This window comes from Amborella trichopoda, chromosome 5 (assembly GCF_054954075.1).
Source record: "Amborella trichopoda isolate Santa Cruz 75 chromosome 5, AtrichopodaSantaCruz75HAP2 v2.0, whole genome shotgun sequence".
Taxonomy (NCBI): Eukaryota; Viridiplantae; Streptophyta; class Magnoliopsida; order Amborellales; family Amborellaceae; genus Amborella; species Amborella trichopoda.
This window is the reverse complement of record NC_142340.1, coordinates 23,043,449-23,070,322: the sequence shown is the minus strand read 5'-3', so window position 1 is coordinate 23,070,322 and position 26,874 is coordinate 23,043,449. Positions and strand designations below refer to the sequence as shown.

At 36.2% G+C, this 26,874-nt stretch overlaps 1 protein-coding gene across 12 annotated transcripts; it reads left to right on the top strand.

The window, feature by feature from the left end:
- The first annotated feature begins 361 nt into the window (after positions 1–361).
- Positions 362–26,623, top strand: LOC18444752 (tRNA N(3)-methylcytidine methyltransferase trm141-like). Of its 12 annotated transcripts, none has more exons than XM_088867680.1 (9): positions 362–535; positions 712–773; positions 842–892; positions 1,154–1,225; positions 1,936–2,048; positions 2,860–2,964; positions 24,387–24,622; positions 25,578–25,686; positions 25,799–26,623. In XM_088867680.1, the coding sequence occupies exons 1-5, from the start codon at positions 385–387 to the stop codon at positions 2,005–2,007; spliced, it is 408 nt and encodes a 135-aa protein (XP_088723806.1). In that variant the 5' UTR covers positions 362–384; the 3' UTR covers positions 2,008–2,048; positions 2,860–2,964; positions 24,387–24,622; positions 25,578–25,686; positions 25,799–26,623. The 12 variants fall into 12 exon arrangements, with proteins under 12 accessions (XP_088723806.1, XP_088723808.1, XP_088723805.1 ...); XM_088867682.1 differs by having other exon boundaries at positions 25,370–25,686; positions 25,806–26,623; XM_088867679.1 differs by having other exon boundaries at positions 25,370–25,686.
- Positions 26,624–26,874: the final 251 nt, after the last annotated feature.

The following is a 26,874-nucleotide window of genomic DNA, read 5'->3' as shown; positions in this document are numbered from 1 at the left end:
TCATGTGTTTATAGATCTGAACCATTTTTAAAGTTTAAAATTTTATAATTATAATAAAAATAGATTTTCATGTCATCCTAAAAATTTTCAATACAAAAGTTACATCTCATGAGAGACTTTAGAAGTACACCTTCATTTAATCGGTAGTTTAAGGTTGCAACCTCATACAAACCACACCCATGTTTGAGACCACACCCACATTTGATTAGGTTGCAACCCACACCAATATTTGAGACCACACCCCACCCACGTTTGATTGGGTTGCAACCTTGGGCAAACTGCAAATCAACTATTGGTAAAAAAAAAAAAAAAATGCAAATCAAACCCCTTGACAAACCTCCCAAAAGTTCAAAGAATTGCCGGAAAGGATGTGCCCGTAATCAAATGAGGTGCACCCCCAACTCTCTCCCTCTCTCATCTCCTTCGTCGTTTCCCTCTTCCTCCTCTTTCACCATGGCGGCCTCGACCTCCCAAAACGACCAGCTGTTGCAGATTTATCCTACTTCCCCCGCTCGTGTTTCCCCTTTTTGGAGAGGTTCTTCTTCTTCCCGTTTTGCTTTTCCTCTTCTCAAATTCTTGGTTTCTTAAACTTGGTAATCTTCTATGGGACCCTTTCTTGGTTTTCTTGAGTCCTTTGTTTTTGAGCTTGTTTGTTAAGCTTGATCTTGTTATATCAGAGTTTTCGTCTTTCTTTTTTTTTTTCATTTGCAGAGAAATATGAAAAGAATGCTAGAAAATACTGGGATGTATTCTATAAGGGCTATGAAAACAAGGTAAAGTGCGGTGGTTATGATTGTTTCCAAATTTTCATGATTTCACTCTTGTTTTTTTGAAACTGCAGTTCTTCAAAGATCGGAGCTATTTGGACAAGGAATGGGGGCTTTATTTTACTGTGAGTAGTTTAGGTACTTGTGGTTGCTGATTTTGTCTTTCTTCTTTTCTCTCTCTCTTTCTCTCTCTCTCTCTCTCTCTCTCTCTCTCTCTCTCTCTTTCTCTCTCTCTCTCTCTCTCCCCCTCTTTCTCTTTAGTTTCTCGGAGTACTTGCAAACTATCACACTGTTTGGGGTTTTATGAATTAAAGTCTCTCTGTCCCTCTCTCTCATCTCTGAACTCTTTGGAAACTATTCCTATATTCTTCTGTTTTTTATTTCAGTGTCCCCAAGACAATGATGAAAGCAAGTTGTACACAGGGAGAAATTCTGATATGAGAAAGGTTGTTTCAGAGGTAGTACTCTTTGACGGCGAATATTTTTTTATCTTTATTGTGTTCTGCCTTGAGCCATCTTACTCAGTATTGCATTCATTTACGGTAAAAAATGAGAGATTAAGAATTGTTCATTTTTTTTTTCTTTCAAATATTTTTACTTGTTTTTCACTTTTGTTTAACATTCTCAAAAACAAAAAAAAATTGTTTTACTTGTTACATGAAGTTTAGAATGAGGACGTTCTGGGTTGAATTCAATGATTACCTCTATCATATTTCACTCATACTTAGCAAGTCTCCAATTAAAACATGATTTTTTCAAAAATCTTAGATTTTTTGCAATCCATTAAGAACTCCAAGTTTTTCAAAGCATCTTTTAAAAAATCACGTTCTTTTATGGAAGCGATATAAATGTGTATCTTATTTCAAAAAAACTTCTTAAAAAAAGTTCTTCCCTAGGATTTTCTTGTTATATGTTGGTTTAATATCTTTGAGTTTTTTGAGACAAAGCACATGAAAAGTGGGATTAAATTGAGAATCTGAAAAAAAACTTCCATCAAACATTTTCACCAACATATTCCCTTAAAGAATTGTATTTCAAAAGAAAAAAACACTAGCAATGTACTCCTTGGAAAAAAGTATTCTCCCAAAACAACCATATATCTCAAAATAATCGACAGAGTTTGAGGAAGAGTAACCGAATGAAAAATCTTCTTTTTCTCCAAATCAAGAATATCATTACAAATTGCAAGGGAGAGATTCAGTCACGACTAAAGATTTTGGCAATTGAGAATTCGGGGTGATGTTTGAATATCGTGGTTTGCGTACACATTGGTCATTACAAGTAAGCATTTTGTTGCTCTCTCTATATACATAAGTTTGATTAATTTTACAGTTTTTAAATTTCTTGTTATTTCACTGTGTGTGCAGCACTACAATTGAATGAACTATTGTTTCTTTATTTTTCTTAACTGCAATCCTATGGGGGTTCTTTGTTTCTTCCTAACAGTAATCCTATATGTCAGGTCACAATTCTTGTTATTTCTTAATGTAATTGTGGCGTTTATTATCGTTGCTGTTGTTTCATTGTATGCTCCCAATAAAATTATTAACTTCTTATGTCGTGACTGTCAAGGAAGCATTATTGTTGTATGTAATTGAAATTATGATAAAAAATTGTTAGGTATTGCCCAAAATGATTCCAGGTAAGGGTATAAAACCTTTTTTTGGGTAAATAGTAAGGACATGAAATTATTGTGCAATGACTTTAATGTATCCTCACAATAACTGCAAATCATAATTTTATCTTATGTCAGTTTTACATACTGATTTTTCAATACTTTTTATTAGTCAAATTTGGAATATTCATGATTCTTTAACTTAACTAATTTTTGGCAACCCATATTTTGGCCCCAACTTTTGCGTTTGACTTATCGGAACAAAATTGATATATGACTGATATTTTGGTTTGCCGATATTTACTATGATTTCACTTGCTTTTCATATTGTGCCAAGATCACTTTACTCACAAATGTTCACTAATCATGTTGAATTTTTTTTCATATTCAATAACATATGATTTTGACTATTGCGGAGTTTGATTGTGAATAAATTCCCATAACTCCACAAGATAACATGATTTTGATAACTAATAGGTTGGCTGTGGAGCTGGAAATACTGTGTTTCCTTTGATTTCGACCTTTCCGAATATTTTTGTTCATGCATGTGATTTTTCACAACGTGCAATTGACTTGGTCAAGGTATGTGATCTTTACTTGTTACTCTATTCGTTATTGTGGATATATGTGACTTTATTGACATAGCATGCTTGCAAGTTATTCCTGCAGACTTTCAGACTCATCAAGTATTTTTAGTCTATGTGTTGGTTGCTTTTTATATGATCTTTAACAACTAGGTGCTTCTCTCTTTTCATGGGAATAGAGGTTAATGCCTATTCCCATGCTCAAGAAGCACTATATGATGTCTTGCATATGTTATTTACTAATTTTATTGTATTCGTATCTTATTAGAGCATCCATTGATATAGTATATTCTTTTTATGTAACTTTGTTAGTTAATCCTCCAAGTTGCAAGATTACCTCCAAGCAAAGTACAATAGGGTAATGTACATCTCTGATCGACAATAAAACCAGCCCAATCTGCATTTGTATAAGTCTTAACTTTCAAATGCCTATGATTAGCGAACAACAATCCTCTACCTGGTGACGATTTTGGTTATCTAAGAACCGTGTCAAGCGTTTCAAGATGATAGTTTGTGAAGCATACATGAACCGACTAATCGCACTTAGCATATGCAATTTTTGGATGTGAGTTAGAAATATATCAATCTACCCGGTAATCTCTGAAACATAACCATATATTTGCGAGCTTCACCTTTTGGCCGTAAAATTTGTGGTTTTACTGCACACGAGTATTAACTGGTTTAGCCCCAAGCTTTCCTGTTTCCTTGAGGACGTCTGACGCATAGTTCTTTTAGATATAAAGATTCCTCTCTTAGCACTGGTCACTTCAATCCCTAGAAATATTTCATTGAACCCTGATCTTTTATTTCAAATTCCCTACTAGAAAACCTTCAGTTGTTGAATGTCATTAGGAATTACCTGTAACAACTATATCATCCATATATACCATCAGGAGAATGGTGCTGGTCTTGGTATGTTTGAAAATAAGGTATAATCAACATGACTCATATTATACCCAATTCTTTGAACAACACCATTGAACCTCTTAAACCAAGCTCAGAGAGATTGCTTTAGACCGTAGATTGCCTTTCTCAATCTACAATCCAGGAGCTCGATTGAGGTACCACGTACACTTTAATGCGTTCTTCACATCCAATTGGTGTAATGGCCACTCCAAGTTAGCTGCCATAGATAAAAGGGTCCAAGTGCGAATGTCTCTTGGTAGTCTATTTCACAAGTCTGAGTCAACCCTTTGACAACTAATCGTGCCTTGTATCTGTCAACTGTACAATCTCCTGTGCCTTACAATATAAACCCATTTGCAGCTAACCAACTTCTACTATTTAGGAGGATCTACCATTTCCCAATTTCTATTCTTAATTTGCTTTTGTAAAACTGGAAGGAACAAAAATAGAAGACAAATTAGACACGAAAGCAGGAAGAAAGGGGACAAAGATTCATAAGAGAGGAAATTGTTGATTAGGTGTACAGTGCAACTTCATCTGCCTTTTTGTACAACAATGGGCAGATCCGAGTCATCACACTGGGAACTGTTGGTATCTAGATCAAAGATATGTAATTGACTTGAAGGCTTGTCAGCTTTGGTGGTCTCTCCCTTCAGTTTCTAATGAGTAAAGATTTTAAACTGTTTCTTTTTAATATCGCACGTTCACCCTCCATTGTCCTCCTAAAGTCCAAATTCAGGAAACATAGGACTGAGAAGAGGAATAGGAGAACTCTGATCCACACTGTTCTATCCCTGAAGAGAGGTATGCAAAAAAGGAGTGGACTCAAAGAAGTTATCTATCTGAGAACTTCTTCCTTGAGATTGGATCGTAGTATTTGCAGCCCTTTTGATAGGACGAATAACCAAGAAAAACACGTTTTATAGATTTGGGATCAAGCTCTATATGGTATGGACCAAGGATAGGATGAAAGAAAACACAATGAAAGACTTTAGGGAGAACATTGAACATTGGATGACTAGGGCAGAGAAGTTTATAGGATAAGATAACATGCAGTGAGCATAGCTTCTGGCCAGAATTTTTGGGGTACATTCATTCTCAAGAGAAGAGCATGGCCGACTTCCAAAAATGTCTATTCTTCCTTTTAGCTACACCATTTTGTTGTGGTGTGTCTGAGCAAGAATTTTGATGATCTATTCCATGTTCTTTCAAATAAGACAACTTGTCATTCTTGTAATCCCCACCTTGGTTAGATATAAGCGCCTCATGTTATGAAAGACCGTGAATCAAGAAGACATGAACTTCAACTCTAGTCTTCATAAGGTAGACCAAGTTAAACTAATGGTATGAAAAAAGAAACAATTCTAATAGCTAAAAAAATAGATGAAATAGGAGAGGAGCCCCACACATTACGATTGGCAATAACAAAAGAAGCAGTGTTTTTATTATTATTGGGTAAAGAGTTTTTGCATTGTTATGACAATTCACAGAGTTCACATTGAAACTCTGATACACTAATAGAAATAAATACCTTAGGAAACAAAACTTTGAATTGTTGAAAAGGCAAATGACCAAGTTGGGAATGCCAATGCCAAAATTGATTTTTATTAACATTGAAGCGGACTGAAGAGCTTGAGTGTTAGTAGGCAAGTCTAGAATGTAGAGACCACCGGCTTCAAGACCATGGCCAATCGTTTCTTTTGTATATAGGTCTTAAAAATTATAGTGGGAAGCAAAAAAAGGTTACACTATAGTTTAGACTCTTGGTAATGCTATTAGCAGACATTCAATTTGTAGCAAAGCTGGTAACAAGAAGAACTAATAACAATGATGATTGAGGAGAAATATTTACAGTTCCTTTTCCATCGATAGATAGAAATTTTCATCGATAGAAAGAAAAAAAAAAAGATCCCATTAGCTAGCTCAATCAAGGTTTTAAAGTCAGTGATCTGGATTGGAATTGTCCGATTCAGACCAGCAATCGGCTAGGCCGATCTGGGTATATCGGGAACTGATCGGTTCCCCCTTCAAATCGTCGGGTTCAAGCCGGTTTACTGATAGAGGGTTCTGTCAGTGAACTGAACGGTTCAATTGTGTACCAAAACCGACCACCTTTTTTAAAATTTTGAAATTTTTTTATCGAAGGATGAGGGGGCGGGGCCCGCTTTCCCTTGTCTTTATGTAGTTTTCAAAATTTGAATTTTTTTTATTGAAGGGAGAGGTGGTGGCAGGGCCCACCTACCCCTTGTGTTTACATAGTTTCTTAAACTTTTCAAGCTTTGCTTTATTAGAGATGGTTGGTCAACCATCCTTGTAGGAACACGTGTTCCAACCTCCACTATGGGATGACCCCCCAACTTCATGGCATGGCGCTCTTTTATAAGACCGTGCCCCTGTGCAACCCTTCAAAGCATGTAAATATATCAAGAAAATTTCCATATAACGAAATTGAAGTAATTGTAAAGAATTCTCTAGGATGAAAACGTGTGTGTGCGTGTGTATCATGAGAAAAAGAAAGAGGTGTAGAGAGAGAGTATCACGTCGAAGCAAAAAGAAGAGAAGATAGGGAGTGATGTCTGGTTCTAATCTAACCCACATACCCTTTTCTTCTATTATATATATCATTAATTTTTACTTGTGCATACTCTGATGTCCTTTTAGTGAGGGAAAAGGCACACAAGTCCTTAGTGGCTTAAATACACTAGGAAAAGAGTATAAACTTTGACATTTACTATACTCCACCTCTGCTGCATAGCTATCCCTCATGTCGAGCTTGCATAGGATCACTTGTAGTTGAGATTTTCAACGGCCTTGGTAAGAATATCTGCTAGCTGGTCTTCAGTTTTCACATATGGAAGGTAAATTTCTTTCATGACAACTCTTTCTAGAATGAAATGTTGGTTACCTCTATTCCTATCATGTTGGATTGGATCGTGAGCTATATAAATTAGCTGCTTGGTCATCACAATACAAGGACATGGACCTCTACATAAGAAAACCAAGCTCTTGTAATATGATTTTTAACCATGAGCCATGGGTCGATAGTTCGATACCATGCTTCTGCACTTGAAGGACCTACAGCCGTCTGTTTTTTACTCCTCCAAGTCACAAGGTTAGCCCCATGCAGAGTACAGGAGCGTGATGTGGATCTGTAGTCCACAATAGAACCAGCCTAATATGCATCTATGTAAGCCCCAACTCATAAGCGTGTATGATTAGCAAGCTATAGTCCTTTACTTGGTGATGATTTTAAATATCTAAGAACTCTATAAGTAGCTTCAAGATGAGTAGTTTGTGTAGTGTGCATGAACTAAGTACGCACACTCACAGCTATGCCATGTTTGGATGTGCAAGTTAAAGATATATCAACCTACCTGCTGATCTTTGATCTTTGAAACACTACATGTTTGAGAGCTTCACCCCTTTGGTCATCTAGTTTGTGTTTTCTTTCATAGGAATATCAGTTGGTTTGAACCCAAGCTTTCTTATTCTTTGTGAAGGTCCAACACATTCTTCGTTTGAGAGACAAAGGTTCTCCTCGTTAATGTGGCCATTTCTATCCAAAGAAAGTACTTCAATGGACCTAGATCAGTAGTTTCAGCCTCCTTTGCCAGAAAGCTCTTGAGTTGCTGGATTTCCTTAGAACATTTGCCTATTACAATGATATCATCCACCTATACAATCTGGGTTATGGTACTGACTTTGGTCTTTTTTTAAAAACAAGATATGGTTTGTACGATTCTGTGTATACTCAATTCTTTGAGCAAGACCACTGAACCTCTCAAGTCAAGCTCAAGGACACTGCTTTAGTCCATAAATGGCCTTTTTAAATCTACAAACTTTTCCCTCGTGTCTAGTGGCTCTAACTCAAGTGGAGTTACCACATATGCTTCTTTCTATAGTTCCCCATGAAAGAATGTATTCTTGACTTACAGTTGTTAAGCAGCCACTCCAAGTTAGTTGCCAGAACCAAGGTTGAAAAAGTTGGCCGCCCGGCCTTGTAAGTGGCTTGGCTGACAGACCGCCTAGGCTGTGAGTCCTAAGCGGGCATGTCAAGGCACCCCCGCCTAGGTGCCCTTAGCCGAGGGCCGAAAATAGTCCTCGGGCAAGGGCTTTTTTTGGGTAATTTCAAAAGGGTTTTATGGGGCATTCTTTCCTCCAAAACCCTTGTGGTGAGTTTTAGAGAGAAAAACTCTCTGAAAACATAGATTTGTAGATTTTTCAAACGATCGTAATTTCTTTCAACGTCCTTGAGTCCTCGCGAAATCGAAAGATATTCATCCTGAATCATTTTGAAGCTTGGAGTGGCTGCAATAAAGGACTTTTGGGAACCAAAAGTTACTGATTTAGGTCGATACCAATTTCATTTCGAGAAGGTGGTGTATTGCAATATTTTTAATTAGGGTCATGAATTTTTTGTGTGAAATATATTAGGATATTATGTTCCTTCTTGTTTTCCTTTTTTTTTTGGAATAATCTCCCATTTTGATTTTTAGTTTCGAAAAGCAATTCAATGGAAAAAGTCCATTGCCCCCAAAACCAAATGATTTTTTTTATTTTTTGCATGGGTTAGTTTACTTGCATGATTCATCATTTCCCCCCCCCCCCCCCCATATCTAGCTTTATTGATGAGTAGGGTTTACTTTGATATTATTTGTGTTTTTTAGATCGAGGAACCAAATTAATGGGAAAAGTCCATTGCTTCCAAACCTATTTAATATTTTTTTGTTGCATGACTTAGTTTTACATGCGTGATTCGTAATTTGTTAAATCATTGCAATTTTGATGTGTAGGTTTTACCTTGAGTTTTTTGACATTATTTTAGTTCCTCCCATTCGCCCCCCCTTGAGCATGCTAGATATTGAGAAGGGGCAATATTTTTAGGGAAATTTATGCACGGATTGGGTTTTCGTTCCGTTATAATGAAATGGCCCGAAAATGGGCGGTAATTACCTAGAATGACGGATTCCCGAATTTTTTTATTTGTTTCCAAGTTTGCCCCTGGTCCGATGTTGTGCATCGCACCTGTTGGTAATCCCCATACTCTCTAGTTTTTGCCATGTTTGCTTGCTGTTGGTGATTTTGTGTAAGTGAGCCAAGCGGTCAGATGTTAGAATCATCAGGCCACATTCTGTTGATTCTTTTTAGGTGGACTAAGCAGTCTGATGTTAGAACCATCAGACTGCATTCTATTGATTTTGTTTAGGTGAACCAAGAGGTCCGATGTTCGAACCATCGGATTGCATTCTGTTGGATCTTTTTGATGTGAACCAAGCAGTGGCAAGCCCCTTGACTCCCATTGTGTTAGGTAATGCTTTTGATAGTGAGGATCCTTGCTAAACCAAAAGCAAAAGTGAGGGCTATTTGGCTGTATTAGGTCATGACACGTGTATATATCTTGATCAATCCCAAATTGATGAGCAAAATAATGGGGCCAGTATGGATCAACATAATTACAGCTCACAATGTGCTATGGGAGGCTAGCATGTCAAGTTGAAAAGGGAAGTCCTTATCAAGATCCCTTTTGTCGTTTTAACAAAATCAACAGAACCACATGGTTCACCTAAAAAAATCAATAAAATGCGGTCTGATGGTTCTAACATCGGACTACTTAGTTCACTTAAAAAAAAATCAACAGAATGTGGTCTGATGGTTTTAATATCGGACCACTTAGTTCACTTAAACAAAATCACCGGCTGAGTGCAAACATCGGACCAGGGGCAACTTGGAAAAAAATAAAAAAATTTGGAGATCTGTCCTTCTAGGTAATAACGACATATTTTTGGGCTATTTCGTTATAAAGGTTACTAAAACCTTGTCCGCATGTAAATTTCCCATAAATGTATTTTTTCTACTTTATTGCATATTTTAATTTTTTAGATGATTATTTTTTAATAATCTTGGGATGATCAATTTAAATTTTAAATATTTAGACTACATAGTTGTAAATTAATTTTGCTTTTGTGTATTTATCTACAATTTCGAGTTCTTGTAAATTTATTTAAGTTTGACTTTGGTGGTTTTGTGTAGTTTTGAGGATTAGGTGATAAGTTAATAACTAAAGATTGTAGGTGAAAATGTCTTCCTCGAGTTCCCAACTAAAGTTGACATGGGTTGGAAATATGGATTGTGTCCCAATTTTCGCAAAAGGTACAATGTTGGCATTAATTAATTGAAGAAGCATTTGGCAGGCATGAGAGGGGATGTAGCACCATGTATTCAAGACCTTGGAGATGATAGGAAAGAGATGCTGGGCCTTTTAGAAGGCCAAAAAAAGAGAGAAGAGACAAGGAAACAATATGAAGACATTTGGAGATCTGTAAATATCTATGGAATAGAAGATGAAGATGAAAATGAAAAGGGAGGGGCCTCCATATCTAGACCAAGCACTTTGTAAATAAGAGACCTCGAAGAAGGAGGCCTATTGATACATTCTTCCCCCCTCCAAATCTTGAGGTGGCAGTTTGAGAAAGGGTGTAGCCACATACTAGTCTAGAGAGTCAATTGAAGAAGCAGGATAGGGATCGGGTTAATTAGTGTCTAGCACAATGATACTGTCAAGCAGGTCTGCTGTTTAATAAATTTGAAGAGTCTCCAAGCTATGATGGAGGCAGTGGGGCAGTTTGGCTCACGATATAGGGCACACCTACACCTTATGAGCTCAAGGTTCCTTTGTTGAAAAAAGAGGTGGAGCTAACAAACAAGTATCTGAAGACCCACAAGGATGCATGAGGCAGGTGTGGGGTTACCATTTCGACATATACTTGGAGCCATGTTCTAACAAATGGTTCGCTCAGCGCCTAGTTGGGTGCCGCCTAGGCGTCCAAGACACCGCTGGCTGCATGCCTAGACTTGGGTGACTCACTCTAGGTGGCTATACTGGGGTGGGTGCCTCGTGCGACGTGGTCCTTTTTTCGATTTTTATGGATGCCCAAAAGGGAAAAAGGGGTAATTTTTGACCCCTAAAAAGGTTTAAATAAGTTGTTGGGGTTATTGTCAACCCCCAAAAGTTGAAAGTAGACTTCCATAAGCCCTCGCTCTCTTAGCTATACCTATTTATGAGAATCAAAAGTATTTTTTATAGTTTGAAGGAGCTTCCTAAACTTTTCTTTTCTCATTGGAATTATTTTCTCATATGGAGAGTTGAAGAGTATTACTAATACATAGCCTATTAGACTTTTAAATTTTTTTAAATTTTGTACGGTTCGAATTTTGAAATTTTGAACAAGTTTATTCTCAACATGCAATATGTCATATTTTATAAAAAAGTATGTTACAATATTTTCAAATGCAATAAATTACAAAATTGACAAAAATATATGCATATATGTGTGTCCAAACACATATATATGCATATATTTAAAATATTTGTACTATAGGGCGCCTGAGGTTCTTGACGCCCGCCTGGCCACTGGGCACCAGGTTGATCGGTTAGGGGCCATTGGTTAGAGCAATACGAAGTCAAGGAGTAATATGAATTTATTGATTTATTGTCCTATGGTAACGAGGTTTTTCGATGTCCATTGACGCATTTGATAAGATTCACGATACATGTTTCATATTTGGAATTCTGGATAAGTGTATTGAGGAGGTCGGGCGGCACATGTTATGCAAGTTGTTACTGTTATGGTTAAGGCCAATGTGGCTTTGTTAGATTGTTGGAGATGAGGTCGCCACACATTTTCTGGACGCCTTGCGCTGTGCATTGCATTGACCTCATGCTTGAGAAAATTGCCAAGCAGAAATTGGTACAGGGGACATATACAAAAGCAAAAGTTGCAACAACTTTGATTTACTGGCACATGTTTTAGCCATGATGAGGAAGTATGCAGAAGGGGCTAACTTGGTTAGTCCGGGGATCACAAGGTTTGCAACTTCATACTTGTCTTTGGATTCTCTTAATAGTTAAAAGGACAAGATTTGAAATCTTGTTGTCTCCTCAGATTGGAAGGAAGCAAGTGGTCTAAGGAGGCAAAGGGCTAAAAGGTGTATGATATTGTTATCACACCCCAAGTTTTGTTGTGGGGTTCAATATTGCATCTATCTTTTTGAGCCACTCGTAAAAGTATTGCGCCTTGTGGATAGTGAAAAGGAACTAGCAATAGGGCATATTTACAAGCCAATGGAGGTTGCAAGGAAGGAAATCTAGATGAATTTGAAGAAAGATGAAAGAAAGATGGCCTCATTTTGAAAATTATAGATGACAAATGGGATTTATAGTTGGAGAGACCCCTACACCTTGCAAGGTACTATCTCAACCGTGCTTATTTCTATTTTGATTCTGAAAGAGAGAGTAGGGGTTGTGAAAGATTTGGATGAAACAAGCAAATGGTTGGTTGAGGAGGATGCCGCGGATGAGCCTGTGTTCGAGGGAGAGAGCTTGACATGGAACCAAGTACAAGAGGTTACTGGTATGGCATCATGCCCCATTTGAATTACTAGATCTCAAACTCAGAGTGAGGGGAAAAGGCGATGGCAAAGGAGAAGGGAAAGGGGAAGAAGGAGAAGGTAAAGACGAAGAGTGGGGGGGAGGATGCAGACTTAGGAGACAAGGGAAGAAGGTCATTATGAGGAGGAGGGAGGATGACTATGATGATGATGGCTTGGCATCATCATCAAATTCAGGTACATTTCATGTTGCCAGCAATGACAAAACTCAACCTAATCTTTGAGTTCATCATATTTGTAGGGTGAAGAAGACTGCCTTTTCTAGTTTATGGCCTTTGAATTGTCACTTGTGACTTTTTTATATCAGTTATCTGTTGCGACTTGCGAGATGTAATAGATATCTTGAGTTTTGGGATAAGTATAATAGAAAATTAACATTTCCCAGCCATGACCAGTAAATTTCATTCTTTTAGTGTTACTTTTAACTACTTTATTCACAGTTAAAGTCACGAATGTTTCAGTTTGATTTATCTTTCTGAACTAGAAATCACATACAAAAATCTATAAAAAGATGTTTATTAAACAAAATAAAAAAAATGATAATCTATGAAGGTCGCAGGTGTCTGGGCGCCTGCATAGGTGGCCCCCTCCGCATTCTTGAAGATTGGCCAGAACAAAAGGATACGATTAGAGTTTGTCTTAGCCACAAGAGAAAATGTCTTTCGAAAGTGAATTCAATAAGTCTGAGTGAACTCCTTGGCAACTAATCATGTATTGTATCCATCAACTATACCATCAGTGTTGTGCTTTACAGTTTAACTCATTTGCAACCTACCGATTCTACCCTTTACGAGGGTCTACCGGTTCCCGAGTACCATTCTTGATTAATGGTCTTATCTCCTTGCACATTGCCTCTTTACAATTGGGATGAGCTAAGGCTTTAGAAAGACTTGATGGAATAGAACAAAAGATATGAAAGCATGATAGGGGGAGAAGACAAGGACTCATAAGAAACATAGTTGCTAATTGGGTGTACAATAGAGCTTTATTTGAATATTCGTACAATAATGGGCAGATCAGAATCATCACTTTGGGATGTAGTGGATTACTCGGATAGAGGTATGCTATTGGCTTGAAGGCCTGTTAGCTATGATGCTCTCCACTTTTTTTTGTTTTGTTTTTGGTTTCAGCTGAGTATGGACTTATTTCCATCTCTTTACCATCATGAGATTTCTCCCCACTGTGGTCTGATTTCCAGAATCAGTAAACGTAGGAATATGAAGACAAGTAAAAGACTTCGCTTCCTCACTACGCTCCCCTTGAAGAGATATGTGAAGAAAAGGTGTGGAATCAAAGAAGTTCACATCCAGGGAGACATTTCTTCCGTGATGTAGGATCATAACATCTATAATCGTTTTGAGAAGACGAATGGCCAAGACAAATACATTTTACATATCTGGATCCAACTTTGTACAGTACAGACCAAAAATATGAGCAAACAAACACAGCTAAAGACTTTAGGGGAGCACTAAGCAGTGGATGGTTAAGACAGGGAAATTTATAAGGAGATGTGTAATGGCATCCAATTGATAAGATAAATGCGGTGGGCACAAGTTCTTACTCGAATTTCTTGGCTATATTCATACTTAACAGGAGAGCACGACCAACCTCTAAAAGGTGTTTATTCTTTTTTTCAACCTCTAAGAGAGAGAAGGTTACACTACAATTTGGACTCTTGGTAATGCTACTGACAGACATTAAGTTTGTAGCAAAACTGGGAACATGAAGAATTGATGATACTGACATTTAAGGGGAAATATTTATAGTTCCTTTTCTATGTATAGATGACAAAGATCTATCATTGATCCTAACTTTGTCTCTACCTGTGCAAAATGATTAAGAAAGGAAGACATATTGGTCATGTGGTCTGATGCTCTGGATTTCATAATCAAGATAGTACAGATTGAGTAAGAGAGACACAATGAGCAGAAGTATGAATACCTGAGTGTGAAAAAGAAGAAGTAGTGGATGGGCGATATAATTAGAAGAACAACTGGTGAAGTCTCTCACTCTGAATCTCCTCTTTGGGAACTGATATCATCTCCTTTGGAGTAGAAATTGGGGGTGCATTGAGTAATTGCTAATCAATGCTTACAAAATCTCCCCCAATCGATGTTGCGTTATAAGCATTAAACTAAACTGAATGGTTAAATTTAGGGAAATTATAAAAAATATACCTTTTTTTAGTCTATTAGAAATAACCCCCAAGTTTTCTAAAACCTCATCCATACCCCTTTTCACCACTATTTGCATTTTTTTTAATGAAAATAGTCTTCATGGTAGTCTTAGATCCATGAAGGCATCACGGTTGAGATTATAGAGCATCACGGCCTTTTAAACACCGTGATTCCTCTCTTGACCATCACGGCCTTTTAAACACCTCGATACCTCCTTTGATCGTGATGGAATTTCCAACACCGTGAGATTATAAGGCATCATGGTGTTTACAAGGCCGTGACGGTCAAGGGAGGCATCATGGTGTTTAAAATGCCATGATGGTCAAGGCTGGCATACGGTATTTAAAAGACCGTGATGGTCAAGGGAGGCATTACAATATTTAAAAGGCCGTGATGCTCTATAAGCTCACGGTGTTTGAAATTCCATCACAGACTGTGATGCCTTCTAAGATCTAAGACTACCGTGAAGGGTATTTTCGTCAAAAAATGCAAATAGTGGAAAAAAGGGTATGGATGAGGTTTCGGAAAAGGGAAAAATTTATATAAAGTTGCAACCTTAAAATGTAGAACTACAGATGCACCTAAAAAATCCATCGGAAAAGGTTGTTTTAATATTGAAAAGCCCTCTAATTAATCATCTAGACATCGAGATGAATGACTATGAAAAAATACATGATTTTGTGTCTCAGAAATGGTGCATCTCACTACACATTAGCTAGACCGTCCATTTTCAAGATTTTCATATATTTATAAATCTACTTGATTTTAATCATTTTTGGAGTTTAAAATTTTATAATTAGATATGAAAATAGATTTTGAGATAATCTTAAGAATATTTTACATCAAAATTATATGTTATGATAAAATTAGAAGGTGCACTGTAAATGGATTGTTTAAGGTTGCAACCTTTTGGAAACCACACCCTTTGGAAAATATAGGGTTTATTTCTAAGAATCTGAAAAAATAGGTATATTTTTTATAATTTCCCTTAAATTTAGCTAGCCAGCCAACTAGATCCCAGCATGTTTTCTTATTATGGTCATTTTCCCTAAAACAATCACATTTCATGTTATTTTATCTCCTTGATTAGGCCTCCCATTTGCGAAATTTCTGAGGTCCACCCCCCTAATTGTTTAGGATGTAAATGAGGCTGAAGTAAGCACAGATTGATTAGCTACTTGAGCAGGTAGGGTGACACTTCTCTACTCTCCTCACTTTATGCAAAGGAATACACCTGGTTGAGTGATGGAAAAGCATTCCTACTGAGTATTTGAACCCTAGCTAACCCAAATTCAGGGTTTGATTTTGTCAGGAACCAAAAAAATGTTTTTCTCTACAAATTCCTTATAGGTTAGCTTTAACAAATGCTTTTCATACAAATTCCTTACAGGTTAGCTTTTGCTCTGCAAATTCCTTACAGGTTAGCTTTAACAAATGCTAATGGTCTAACTATTCCCACTGATTTAATTTTAAAAAAGAAAGAAAGAAGAAAACTCCTCCCACATGCTACCAAGTAAGTAGAAATGTGCAGCAAGATACCTCTCCCCCTGTCGAAGATGGGAGTTTTCCTATCTTGGTAGACTTGACCCACATTTTTGCTTTGGGAGTAGGTTTGATATACTGAGACCTCACAGTTCGAAGGATCAAGAATTCCCTAACCAAGACATTACAGTCAGATTTTCAGTATCCTGCTTCTCATGTGAGGGATCTGTTTCTTTGGGTTCAATAATCTTACTATTGATGTATACTTATTTTCCCTTCCACTATTGAATATTTTTGTAGACTGTGGTCACTTCAAATAATTTGTTCCATCAAGTTTGACAGCCATAATATGTAATTCAGTATCTCCATGGAGACTCATACAGGAGGTCGCACCTGGACTATTAGATATGGTAGAGGAGTCTCTGATACTAGACATGTTGGTCACAACAATGAACATACAAACCAAGAAAATGCAATGCCATCAGCAACTAAAAAACACACTGATCAATACTAGCAACTCAAGTCACTTCCCTTAGGGATCTAAGACATTCATACAAGAGATGTAAAAAATGATTGAGTTTCACAACTCAAGAACATGGGTACAACATATTTAAGGCTTCCGACAACACCATCGAATCATTTCAAGCAGATTTAGGGTGTTGAACATCATCCTAACTAGGTCTAGGGTTTTTAAAACCATGGAGTCATCCCAACCAGATCTATAGTTTCTAACACCATTGAATCATCCCAATCAGATCTAGGGTCTTTCATCCAACATAAAGAACTTGAAACCGTGGTTTTACATTCCATACTTGTCTATTCGGATTTAGAGTTTTTGATTGTACGGCTGATGGAGACCCTAGCACGGTGAGATCACATCATTATTGTTGTGAGACCACCCTTTGCTGAAGTCTCTTGTTCTAATACCTAGGGTGAGCCAACTAGCTTACAAGAGAAAATGAGCCCAACGGCCCAGATTGAATTTGGATCGATCTGACGATCACGGATGTCGGTAATGTTTGAATTTTAATTTTTTTCTACAAATCCAAATCACTTGAAATTTGGAGCATGTGTACATAAAAAATAGATGAATCTACGAAGAATATCAAAAAAATATTTTACAAAATAAATTGACCAAAATACCCCTAAAAAGTTTCGGGGGTATTTTGGTCATTTATTTTTTCACGAATTATTTTTTTTTTATATTTTTATTAGGTGTGGCTTGATGAGAAGAACACATGGCTACAATTTCAAGTGATTTAGATTTGTAAAAAAAAAATTAAAATTCAAACACTAACAGCCATCCGTGATCTTCAGATTGGCTCAGATTCAATCTGGGCTGATGGGCTTATTTTTTCCTATGAGCAGTGGGCTCACCCAAGATTTTTTCATAGCTATCTAGATATATATATATATATATATATATATATATATATACAAGGTTTCAAAAAATGCTAGGCGACCTGCCTGGCGCTCAGAACCTCGGGCGCCTTATGGTGCAAATTCTTAGTTTTTCTTTAATATATTTTCTATCCAAATGCATATATATGCATATATTTGTGTCAAATTTTGTAATTTATTCCATTTGAAAATATCGCAAGTTCGCAACATACGTTTTTATATACAAACATATCACATGTCTCAGCCTCTCAGGTAATCAGGTTGAGAATAAACTTATTCAAAATTTCAAACCATACAAAATATTTAAAAGTCTAATAGGCTATTGTAAGGTCTCCAATTCTCATATTCTCCATATTCCATATCCATAAAATAAACCATAATAACATCGAAGTCTTTAACTCTCCAAGTCTTCAACAAACTGACTTCAAAAACTATAAAAAACCAATAAACCACACAACGAAATAGTCCAAAAAGGCAAAAGAATTACAAACCATATAACTAAATAAAAATTGTCCAAATGTCTAAAGCTTAAACCAAGGTGGTGCAATAAAGTTACTATAAAAGAAGAGAGAAGACAATCAAGACATCAATAAGAATTAGAATCATCATCTTCATTGTTTCCATCTGCATTAGAATTAAGGCCGTTATCATTAGAATCATCACCCTCATCACCCTCTTCAACATATTCTTATTCTTCTAGAGATTCTTTTGAATCTGCCTCCTCTTCCTCTATCTCCCTCCGTGGAGAACCAACAGAAGTTGCTTGAGCAGCCCTCCTAGGATCAGAAGCTTGCCCCGAAGCCTCCTCGACCATTTCCCATCCTCGACCATTTCCCATGTCAAACCCTTCTCAGGGAAGACCTCAATACCAGGGTCACTAACTAGCCAATCTGAAGCATTCTCCATGTCTTTCGAAGGGATAGGTCCGTTTTTGGCTGGTTTTTCTTCTCCTTGAGCCTTTGATTCTCTCTAACAAAAACCAAGTCATTGAGCTTCTTTTGCTCAAGCCTATTTCTTCTCTTTGTATGCACTTATAAGGAAAAATAATGCATAAGTAACTACTATGAGTCTATGATGTTCTTACCTTTTATGAATCTATATTACAAAATGAACTTATAAACAAAAAAACATATAAAATTGTAAAATAGTAAAGTATCATTTCAAACCAACTCCAATTGTGCTCACAACCAGAAGAGGTTGTTGTCAAACTCAAGATACATATAGCCATCTTCTGGAGGTTTGGAGCGCTACTCCCATGTCTCCACCATTGGGCTGCAATATGTGGGCAACCTTTATAATTAATTTAGGTATTTAACATTATTAGAAATTGAAAGAAAATTATAAATTTATATTTTATGAAACAAAAGTCAAAAGAATACTACTTGGTTCGTCTTTGTTTCTTTGTCCTAATGCCATATCTTTCCTGAATGACATCAAAGAACACTTGTACGAAATTAACTCTTCAGTAGATATCTTATCTTCGATATGTGGATCGGGAACTAATTTCTCAAGGCACTCATTAAAGCCATCAATAATTACCCCTTTTGACTCAATATCTGCATCTGCATAAAAAAAATGTAAGGTTCAAGTAGTACCCTGCTGCATGCAATTGTCTATGGAGCTGCCTATCCCATTTGTCATCTATAATCTTCCAAATTGGGGCATACTTCGCTGCATGAGTGCCCAAATTCTCTGCAATCTCATTCTTAGCCCTTTCCATTGCATTATATATAAAGCCCATGGAGGGCTTATTAGCATCAATCAAGCGCAACACCGTCACCAAGGGAAGAAGTACTAATATCGCATGCTTCTTCCCATCGCAAAAATATTTTTAAAGAACAATATCTCGTGCCTTCTTTTCCTTGGCATCTCTAGACCACTTACACCTACTCTACTCCTCTGAAGCAAACATAGACCTTAATGCTATCCTCCTCTTATACATGCTCTGTAGACTAAGGTAGGTAGTGGCAAATCTAGTGACCCTAGGCCTCACTAGCTCTCTCTTTATTGTAAACTTGCGCATCATGCTAAGGGTAAGTATGCGACTGTATAAGAAGATTGTAACTTCCTTAGCCTTAAAAGTAATTCTTTTAATAGTAGGCAATTCGCCAATTGCTTGCAGCGCAAGGAGTCCAAAATATGCGAGGCCTCTTCTATCAAAGCAAATGACCTGCAGTTAGATTGGGAGCAGCATTATCTGTGACCACTTGTATTACAAGTTCCTCCCCAACCTCCTCAATGCCCTTATCAATAAAAGAAAATATATAATTTGCACCATGAACATCATTGGAAGCATCGATTGAGCGTAAAACAACTGTACCCGTGGGACAATTTACAAACAAATTCATGTTACTCCTCCTCCTAGCACTCCACATATCTGTCATTAAAGAAACCCCAAATTTAGTCCATCCCTCCTTATGAGTCTTGAGATATTCGTTAGTGTACTCGACTTCTTTCTTCAGTAGTGGCTCTCCAATCTCATAAGGAATTGGAGCTTTCAAACCTCGCACAAATTGCTCAATCGCTTCTAACATTGTATGGAAGCTATTCAAGCGAGCAGTGTTAAAAGAAATGCCTGCATGGTAAAACCACCGAGCAATATACTGAATCACCCTGGCTCTATCTTCCTTCTTAAACCTATTTTCAATTGTCACTTGTTTTTTCCCCTTTCCTCCCTTGCTTTTCTCAATAATTGTCTCAGGGCTAGGTGTAAAAAAACTATCTATAGGCCCTCTCGTACGGGCCTTCTTAGACTCAAAAGCCCTCTTGGTCTTAGAGCTCTGAGTACCAACCATGGCTACCTCTTCTTCGCCATCTTCATCCTCTTCTTCAGTGTCAATATTATCATAAGAAATATGGACCCCTGACTTTAATTCTGCTATATCTTTTTTTGTTGCAATTTTTTTACTCTTTTTAACTTCAATGTATTCTAAAATTTCTTTATTTACAAGATCTGAGACTTTCTTACATGGGGCAACATCACCTCTAATACCGGCAATATGTTTCTTGAATCTATTTATGCCGGCATTAGAAACAAGTCCACAAAAATTGCACATAATTTTATTTTTGTCATTCTTATCAGGGTTAACACAATATTTTCATCCCGGATCTCCACCCCTAGTAGACCCCGCAGAAGACATCTCAAATTGGAAAAATAAAACTCAAATAAAGATTACAGGCTGACCTTGACGTTTTCTACCCAATTTTTGATTTTCAATGTTGGTTACCTCAATCGAGCTACGAATCAACTCAAAAGTCTTCTAAAGCCACCAATAGCACCCTAAAAATAATTTCAATGAGAAAAAAAAACTTTTTCAATCCACAAAAAGTATTTTCGATTTTCAGAAATTACTTTAGATTCTCAGAAATAAGTTTAAGATTGAAGGTTTCTTGTTTTTTTTCACTTTGGGGTTCAAAAATAAACCCCAAAACTTCTTTTATACAAACTTGGGGGTCAAAATGACCCCCTTTGCCCTTTTAGGCGAAGTTAAAAAAAAAACCAACTGCCCTGGACGCCTGCCTAGCTCGCCCAGGTACAGCCTTCCTAGGCGCCGAGAAAAAAATTTCCGCACGCCTCGACCTTGGCACTCGTGTAGGCACCTAGGGGTTGAGCGAACCGTTTTTTGAAATAAGAGCCTACCTCAAACATTTCATTAGAAGATGTTGTTTTGATGCTCAAATGTCCTCAAATTGATCATTTGGATATCAAGATGTATGGACATGGGAGAAAATGGATTTCAAGTTTTGGAAATAGTGTATTTTGTAACGTTGTAACGTATTTTCAGACCGTCAATTTTCAAGATTTTCAAGTTCTCATAGATCTATCGATCTACACTATTTTTTGAAGCTTTAAACTTTAAAAATAAAGATAAATATATATTTAAGGCTATCACAGAGATTTCCAATATTGAAAGCACATTTGTCAAAACTATTTGAAGGTAGGCTCTAATTTGATTGTTCAAAGCTTAGGCTCTATACAAACTGCACCCATATATATATATATATATATATATATATATATATATATATATATGGAAAAGTCTTCCCAACGCCTATAGGCGAAAATGAACAGTGATTGCGTCTACCCTCGTCACTGTCTAAAGTTCGTTGCACGATCATGATTGTTCGGTAGTGTTTCATCATTTATTTATTTTTCTAAAAATTGGAATGATTTGAAATTTGGAGCGTGTGTATATCTTAGTGAGACGCTCCTAATAAAAATATACAAAAAATAATTCTAAAAAATGACCAAAATACCCCTAAAACTTTTTGGGGTTATTTTGGTCAATTTATTTCATGTAAAATGTTTGTTTGATATTTTTCGTAGATTCGCTTATTTTTGATGAACATACATTCCAAATTTCAGATCATTCCGATTTGTAGAAAAAACATGAAAATGAAACACTATCGGACAATTGTGACCATGTGATGCACTTTGGACGGTGATGAGGGTAGGTGGAATCACTGTTCATTTTCGCCTATAGGCGTTTTGTAGTATCTTCCTATATATATATATATATTATATAGGTGTAGTTTGCATAAGGTTTTAACCTTAAACAATCAAAGTAAGGTGCACCTCCAATCCTTGTCATGTGATGAAATTTTGGTGTCGAAAGTTCTTAGGATGGTATGAGAATCTATTTTTATCTCTAGTTGTAAAACTTTAAACTCCAAATGATTCAAATCAAGCAGATTTATAAATGCATGAAAATCTTAAAAATGGAAAGTCTAGATAATGTGTTCTAAGATATATTATTTGTAGCATTGGAAATCTCTTTTTTATCCATATCTATACATCTTGATGTGGAGATGATCAATTCGATGTTTTTCCAATATCAAAACAACCATTTTCGAAGGATTTTAGAGGTGCGTCTTAATTCTACATTTTAAGCTGTCAACCTTATATAAAATTTTCCATATATATATATGAATAATGATCCTATGAGACCTTCCCACACCCATATGTGTAGGACCCCAAAGTATCACCATTAAATTTGGCACAGATCTTGAGAAAAGTTATCATATGGGTGTGGGACTTGACTTTTCTAGAGATCTGTGCCAATTTTAATGGTGATCCTTTGAGGTCCTACACACATGGGTGTGGGAGGGTCTTACAAGGTCATTTTCCTATATATATATATATATATATATATATATATATATATATTTGTGGGGAATGATTTCATGCAACAGTTGTATGGTAGTATAATGCAACCATCTTCCAAAAACCATGTTAGAGACATTTGTTTGACACGAATTTTTAAATGTACACTCTTTTCATTCTGAAGAACAATCACAAAAAAGAAAATTTTGAAAAAATGCTCTAGAAAGTTTTCATTCTAGCCCAATTAATATAAGCCGTCCATTTTATTAAGATGGTTAGATACAGGCCTTAGAAGGATTTTTTTATTCCCAAAATTTTTATATAGCGTTATCATCATTAGATTAATAATTGCTAAAAAAGAAAAAAGTGATTTTGAATTTCTTAAGGCTTAGATCTTGAAATTCATCAAATGGATGGTCGAGATTCATTATTGGATGGATATTAATTTTTGCCATAACTAGGGTGCAAATTGAAATTTGTTTTTCGTAGTATTGATTATGAGGATGAAGAAAATGTGTGTGTAAAATTTGGGGTCATACAAATGCCAAAATATAGTTTTCTAGAGGTGTGGTTGCATTATACTACTATACAGCTGTTGCAATAGATCATTCCCTATATATATATATATATATATATATATATATATATATGTATATATATATATATATATATATATATATATATGTATATATATATATATATATATATATATATATATACATATATATATATATATATATATATATATATATATATAAAGGAAATGATTACATGTCACTGTGTCATTGTAATATAATGAAACTACACTTCTAGAAAACCATGTTTTTGGCATTTGTATGACCCAAAAAATTGTATATTATCCCAATAATCAATTCCAAAAAAATAAAATTCAATTTGTACCCTAGATATAATCAAAATGAGTCTCCTCTAACAATGAATCTAGACCATCCATTTGGTGAATTTCAAGATCTAGGGGTTTACGAACTCAAAATCAATTTTTTATTTTTTTAACATTGTTCATCAATGATAGATACGATCTAAAAAATTTGTAAAGGAAGAAAATTCCTTCTAAAGCTTAAATCTAAGGATCTTTGCAAAATATATTCCCTGTGTTAATTGGGTTAAAAAACACTTTCTCGGTTGTGTTTTCAATTTTTTTTTTTTCTGTTTTTTTGTTCCTTTTAATTGTTCGTTGGAACGAGTAGTGTATATTTAAAAATTGGGGTAAACAAATGGTCTTAACATGGTTTTTAAAGATGGTTTCATTATATTACTATACAACCGTTGCATGAAATTGCTGCAATATATATGTATATATATATATATATATATATATATATATATATGTATTATTAGTTTTTGCTTGTGTACAATGATGTCCTTTAAGTGGGAAAAGACACACAAGTCCTTGGGTACATAGCTACAATAAAACATAGTATGAACTTGACATTGACAACATATATATCATCATCATCCGAGCCTTATCCCAATTATACGGGGTCAGCTACACGAATATATATATAATATATGCACTATTGATTTTGTAGCTATGAAATTTTAGAAGCGTACATGATCCCTTTGAATCACCCATTCTATGCCTTTTAACCTTTTTTAATGTGAGGTTATTGTTAGTCCTTTTCTAAGTTGGATCCTGTTTGTGTTTTAGTTTCCTAACTTGATATTTACATATTTTCACTCTGTTGTTCCAAAAATCCATGTCCTGAATTTTGGAAAATCTGAGTTGTATCCCTGCATCCCATATATGTTTGTCAGTTTTTTTATCCATGCATCATAACTCATAAATGTTGTTGCTGCACCACCCAAATATTTGTTTAAACGATCTAAAAGACTGACATTTTCTAATTTGTTTGGCTTGATTTCTATGTATTGCTTCAATTCTAGGCGATTTATCCAATCTCAGGTGCTGGATTCAAGCCGTATTCAGCTATGTAGATGATATTGAATCTTCACCTTCCCTGACAAGTAATGGTGGAGAAGAAGTTAAGAGCCATGTCCAAATCATGAACTGTTCTGTTTTCCAGTCTGATATCAGAACACTTAAGAAGCCAGCTGATGGTGCTAAAGACGTGTCATATAGCTTGGCTGAAATGTTCGGAATTCCCGATGAGTATGATGCGGTGAGCTTTTGTTCTTTTGTTTTTTTTATAAGAAATAGCTGCATCCATTTCACCATGAAACTAAATTGTGAGAGATTGATTGGGAGAATAGCAAATTTATAATGAGTTAAAGAATTCTAATTTATGAGGCATGGATTCTAATTTCACAGTTTCTTGAAAGTTCTACTTTTTTATTTGTTATGGAACTCGAAATACAATACTGGATGGTTGCATGGGTATTAACCTCTCATGAAATGGTAAAAGTTGTTACTCATAAATTTGAATACCCTTACAGAAAGTCACTTACGTAAATCATAAATAAATAAGTAAATAAACAAATAAGTAAATAAATAAATAAAATAGTAAATAAAAATAAGCATACTTATGGGTTTTGAATGGTCTGGTGATGGATAGACATTCTTATTTCAATAAAATGGAAGCACTGCTGATATGCTAAGAGATGTAGGACAAACCTTTTACAACTATAAAAGGGGCAAGGTGGGCGATGACGCATGACACATGGGAGATCAGCTCAAAGAGCTTATGGCATATGCTCCTCTTGGGGTTCATGAGGCTTTGGATCCCCTTTGCAATTCCTTTATTGGAAGTAGTGCATTGACTTACTTTTTCGGTCCCAAAAAGACTTCCATATCTTATAATTTGAGAATAAACAAATTGGTTCAGGTCTTTACAGCAATTAAGATGGGTTGAATGATACATAACAGTACCCAAGTTGATAGCAACTTTATGTCTTGTGTTGTAATGTAGATGGCTTTCAAGAAACATGCCATGGACAAGGGATCCTCACAAATTCTCTTAAGATGAATTCTATGATGTGTATTAGATTTGAATATGATGCTTCTTTTAAGGGTTCAAATCTCACTCTCAACATATTTTGAGAATAGGCTGGGGCTTTGGTGGTAGTACTAACGAGCCTTAAGATGAAATCTCTGACTCTATTCTCACCGAAAGGCAGGGGCTTAAATCTCCACTGACTTACCTTTTATGAGAATGGGCTGGGGGGGCCTTGACAGTAGTACCAACGAGCTCTATGATGAAGTCTCTGACTCCATTCTTACCAAAGGGTAGGGGGCGTAAATCCTCACTTGCTTACCCGGTTTTTTTTATGATGCTTCTTTTAAGTATTTATAGATTTATTTATTTATTTATTTTTGGGGATCTTGAACTATCTTTCAGTGCGCAGAGATCACTTTGAATGGGTTCAACTTCAAAATAAAAGGGCTTCATAGAGAACACCAGCACACCTGCAAATCAACTGGTTTGATGCTATGGGAGTCCGCTCACCTGATGTCCTCAGTTATCAGAAAATCCAAAAATTGTTGCTGGGAAGAGGATCCTAGAATTGGGTTGTGGCTCAGGTGGAATTTGGTGTGGCCAAATTTGCGGACCTTGTAGTTGCAACCAATGGCGATTCAGAATCTCTCAACCTTTTACATCAAAATATTAATTCAAATCTGGAGCCTTCAATCCTCGACAAGCTGCACTGCCTGAAACTAGAATGGGGAAATGCAGATCATATCAATGCAGTGAAGGAACTAAGCCCTGAAGGATTTGATGTGCTAATTGGCATCGACGTGACTCATGTGAGTGATGCCATCCTTCCCTAATTTGAGACTGCGAGAGCTTTGATCTCAACGAGAGTTGGGGGGCCACCACCAGCCTTTATCTTGTGTCATGTATTTTGTCGAGTCGATGAAGCATCGATCATTTCTTCGGCATCTAGTTTGGGGTTTGGACTGGGGGATAATTGGCCTTTTACCCATAGTAGTAGTAATAGCAGTAATGTTGGGAGCAGCCGTGGTACCATTGGTTCATGGTTCTCTCAAGAAGGTAGCTGCAAGAGAAATTCCCATACAACTGCTCTCAGAATCATGTAGTTTGAAACCCTAGATAAGTTTGCATGATTTTTTTTGTGTATGCTGCCATTTCTACAAACACCAAAAATTTTTTATCTTCTCATTGTGGTTGAACTTAATAAATTGTGAGTTTTTCCTTGTGTTTTTTGCTGATCTTATGTGTTATTCATGCTGTGGTGTTTGGAATTTTGATGGCAATATGAGATGTTGTCAAAGATTAGGGTTGCTCTTGTGCTGAAGTATTTGGGGCTGTGAGGCGTTGTTGTTGAACCTGAGTCTGGATTGCAGGCCAAATGTAATCGCTTCCCGAAAATTCCATATGATTCTCTACGGCATTATGGTGAAGTTCATGTGAAAGTTATCTTAACTTGGTTGAAATTCACCAGACGGTGGTGT

What these genes read in the sequence shown, in the direction of transcription:
- LOC18444752 (XM_088867675.1), top strand. Translation starts at nt 385, where the DNA reads ATGAGGTGCACCCCCAACTCTCTCCCTCTCTCATCTCCTTCGTCGTTT. An exon ending in AATGGGGGCTTTATTTTACT is followed by an intron (nt 893 to 1,153) that starts GTGAGTAGTTTA and finishes TTTTTATTTCAG; the next exon opens with TGTCCCCAAGACAATGATGA. An exon ending in GTGCAATTGACTTGGTCAAG is followed by an intron (nt 2,965 to 24,386) that starts GTATGTGATCTT and finishes CTTCAATTCTAG; the next exon opens with GCGATTTATCCAATCTCAGG.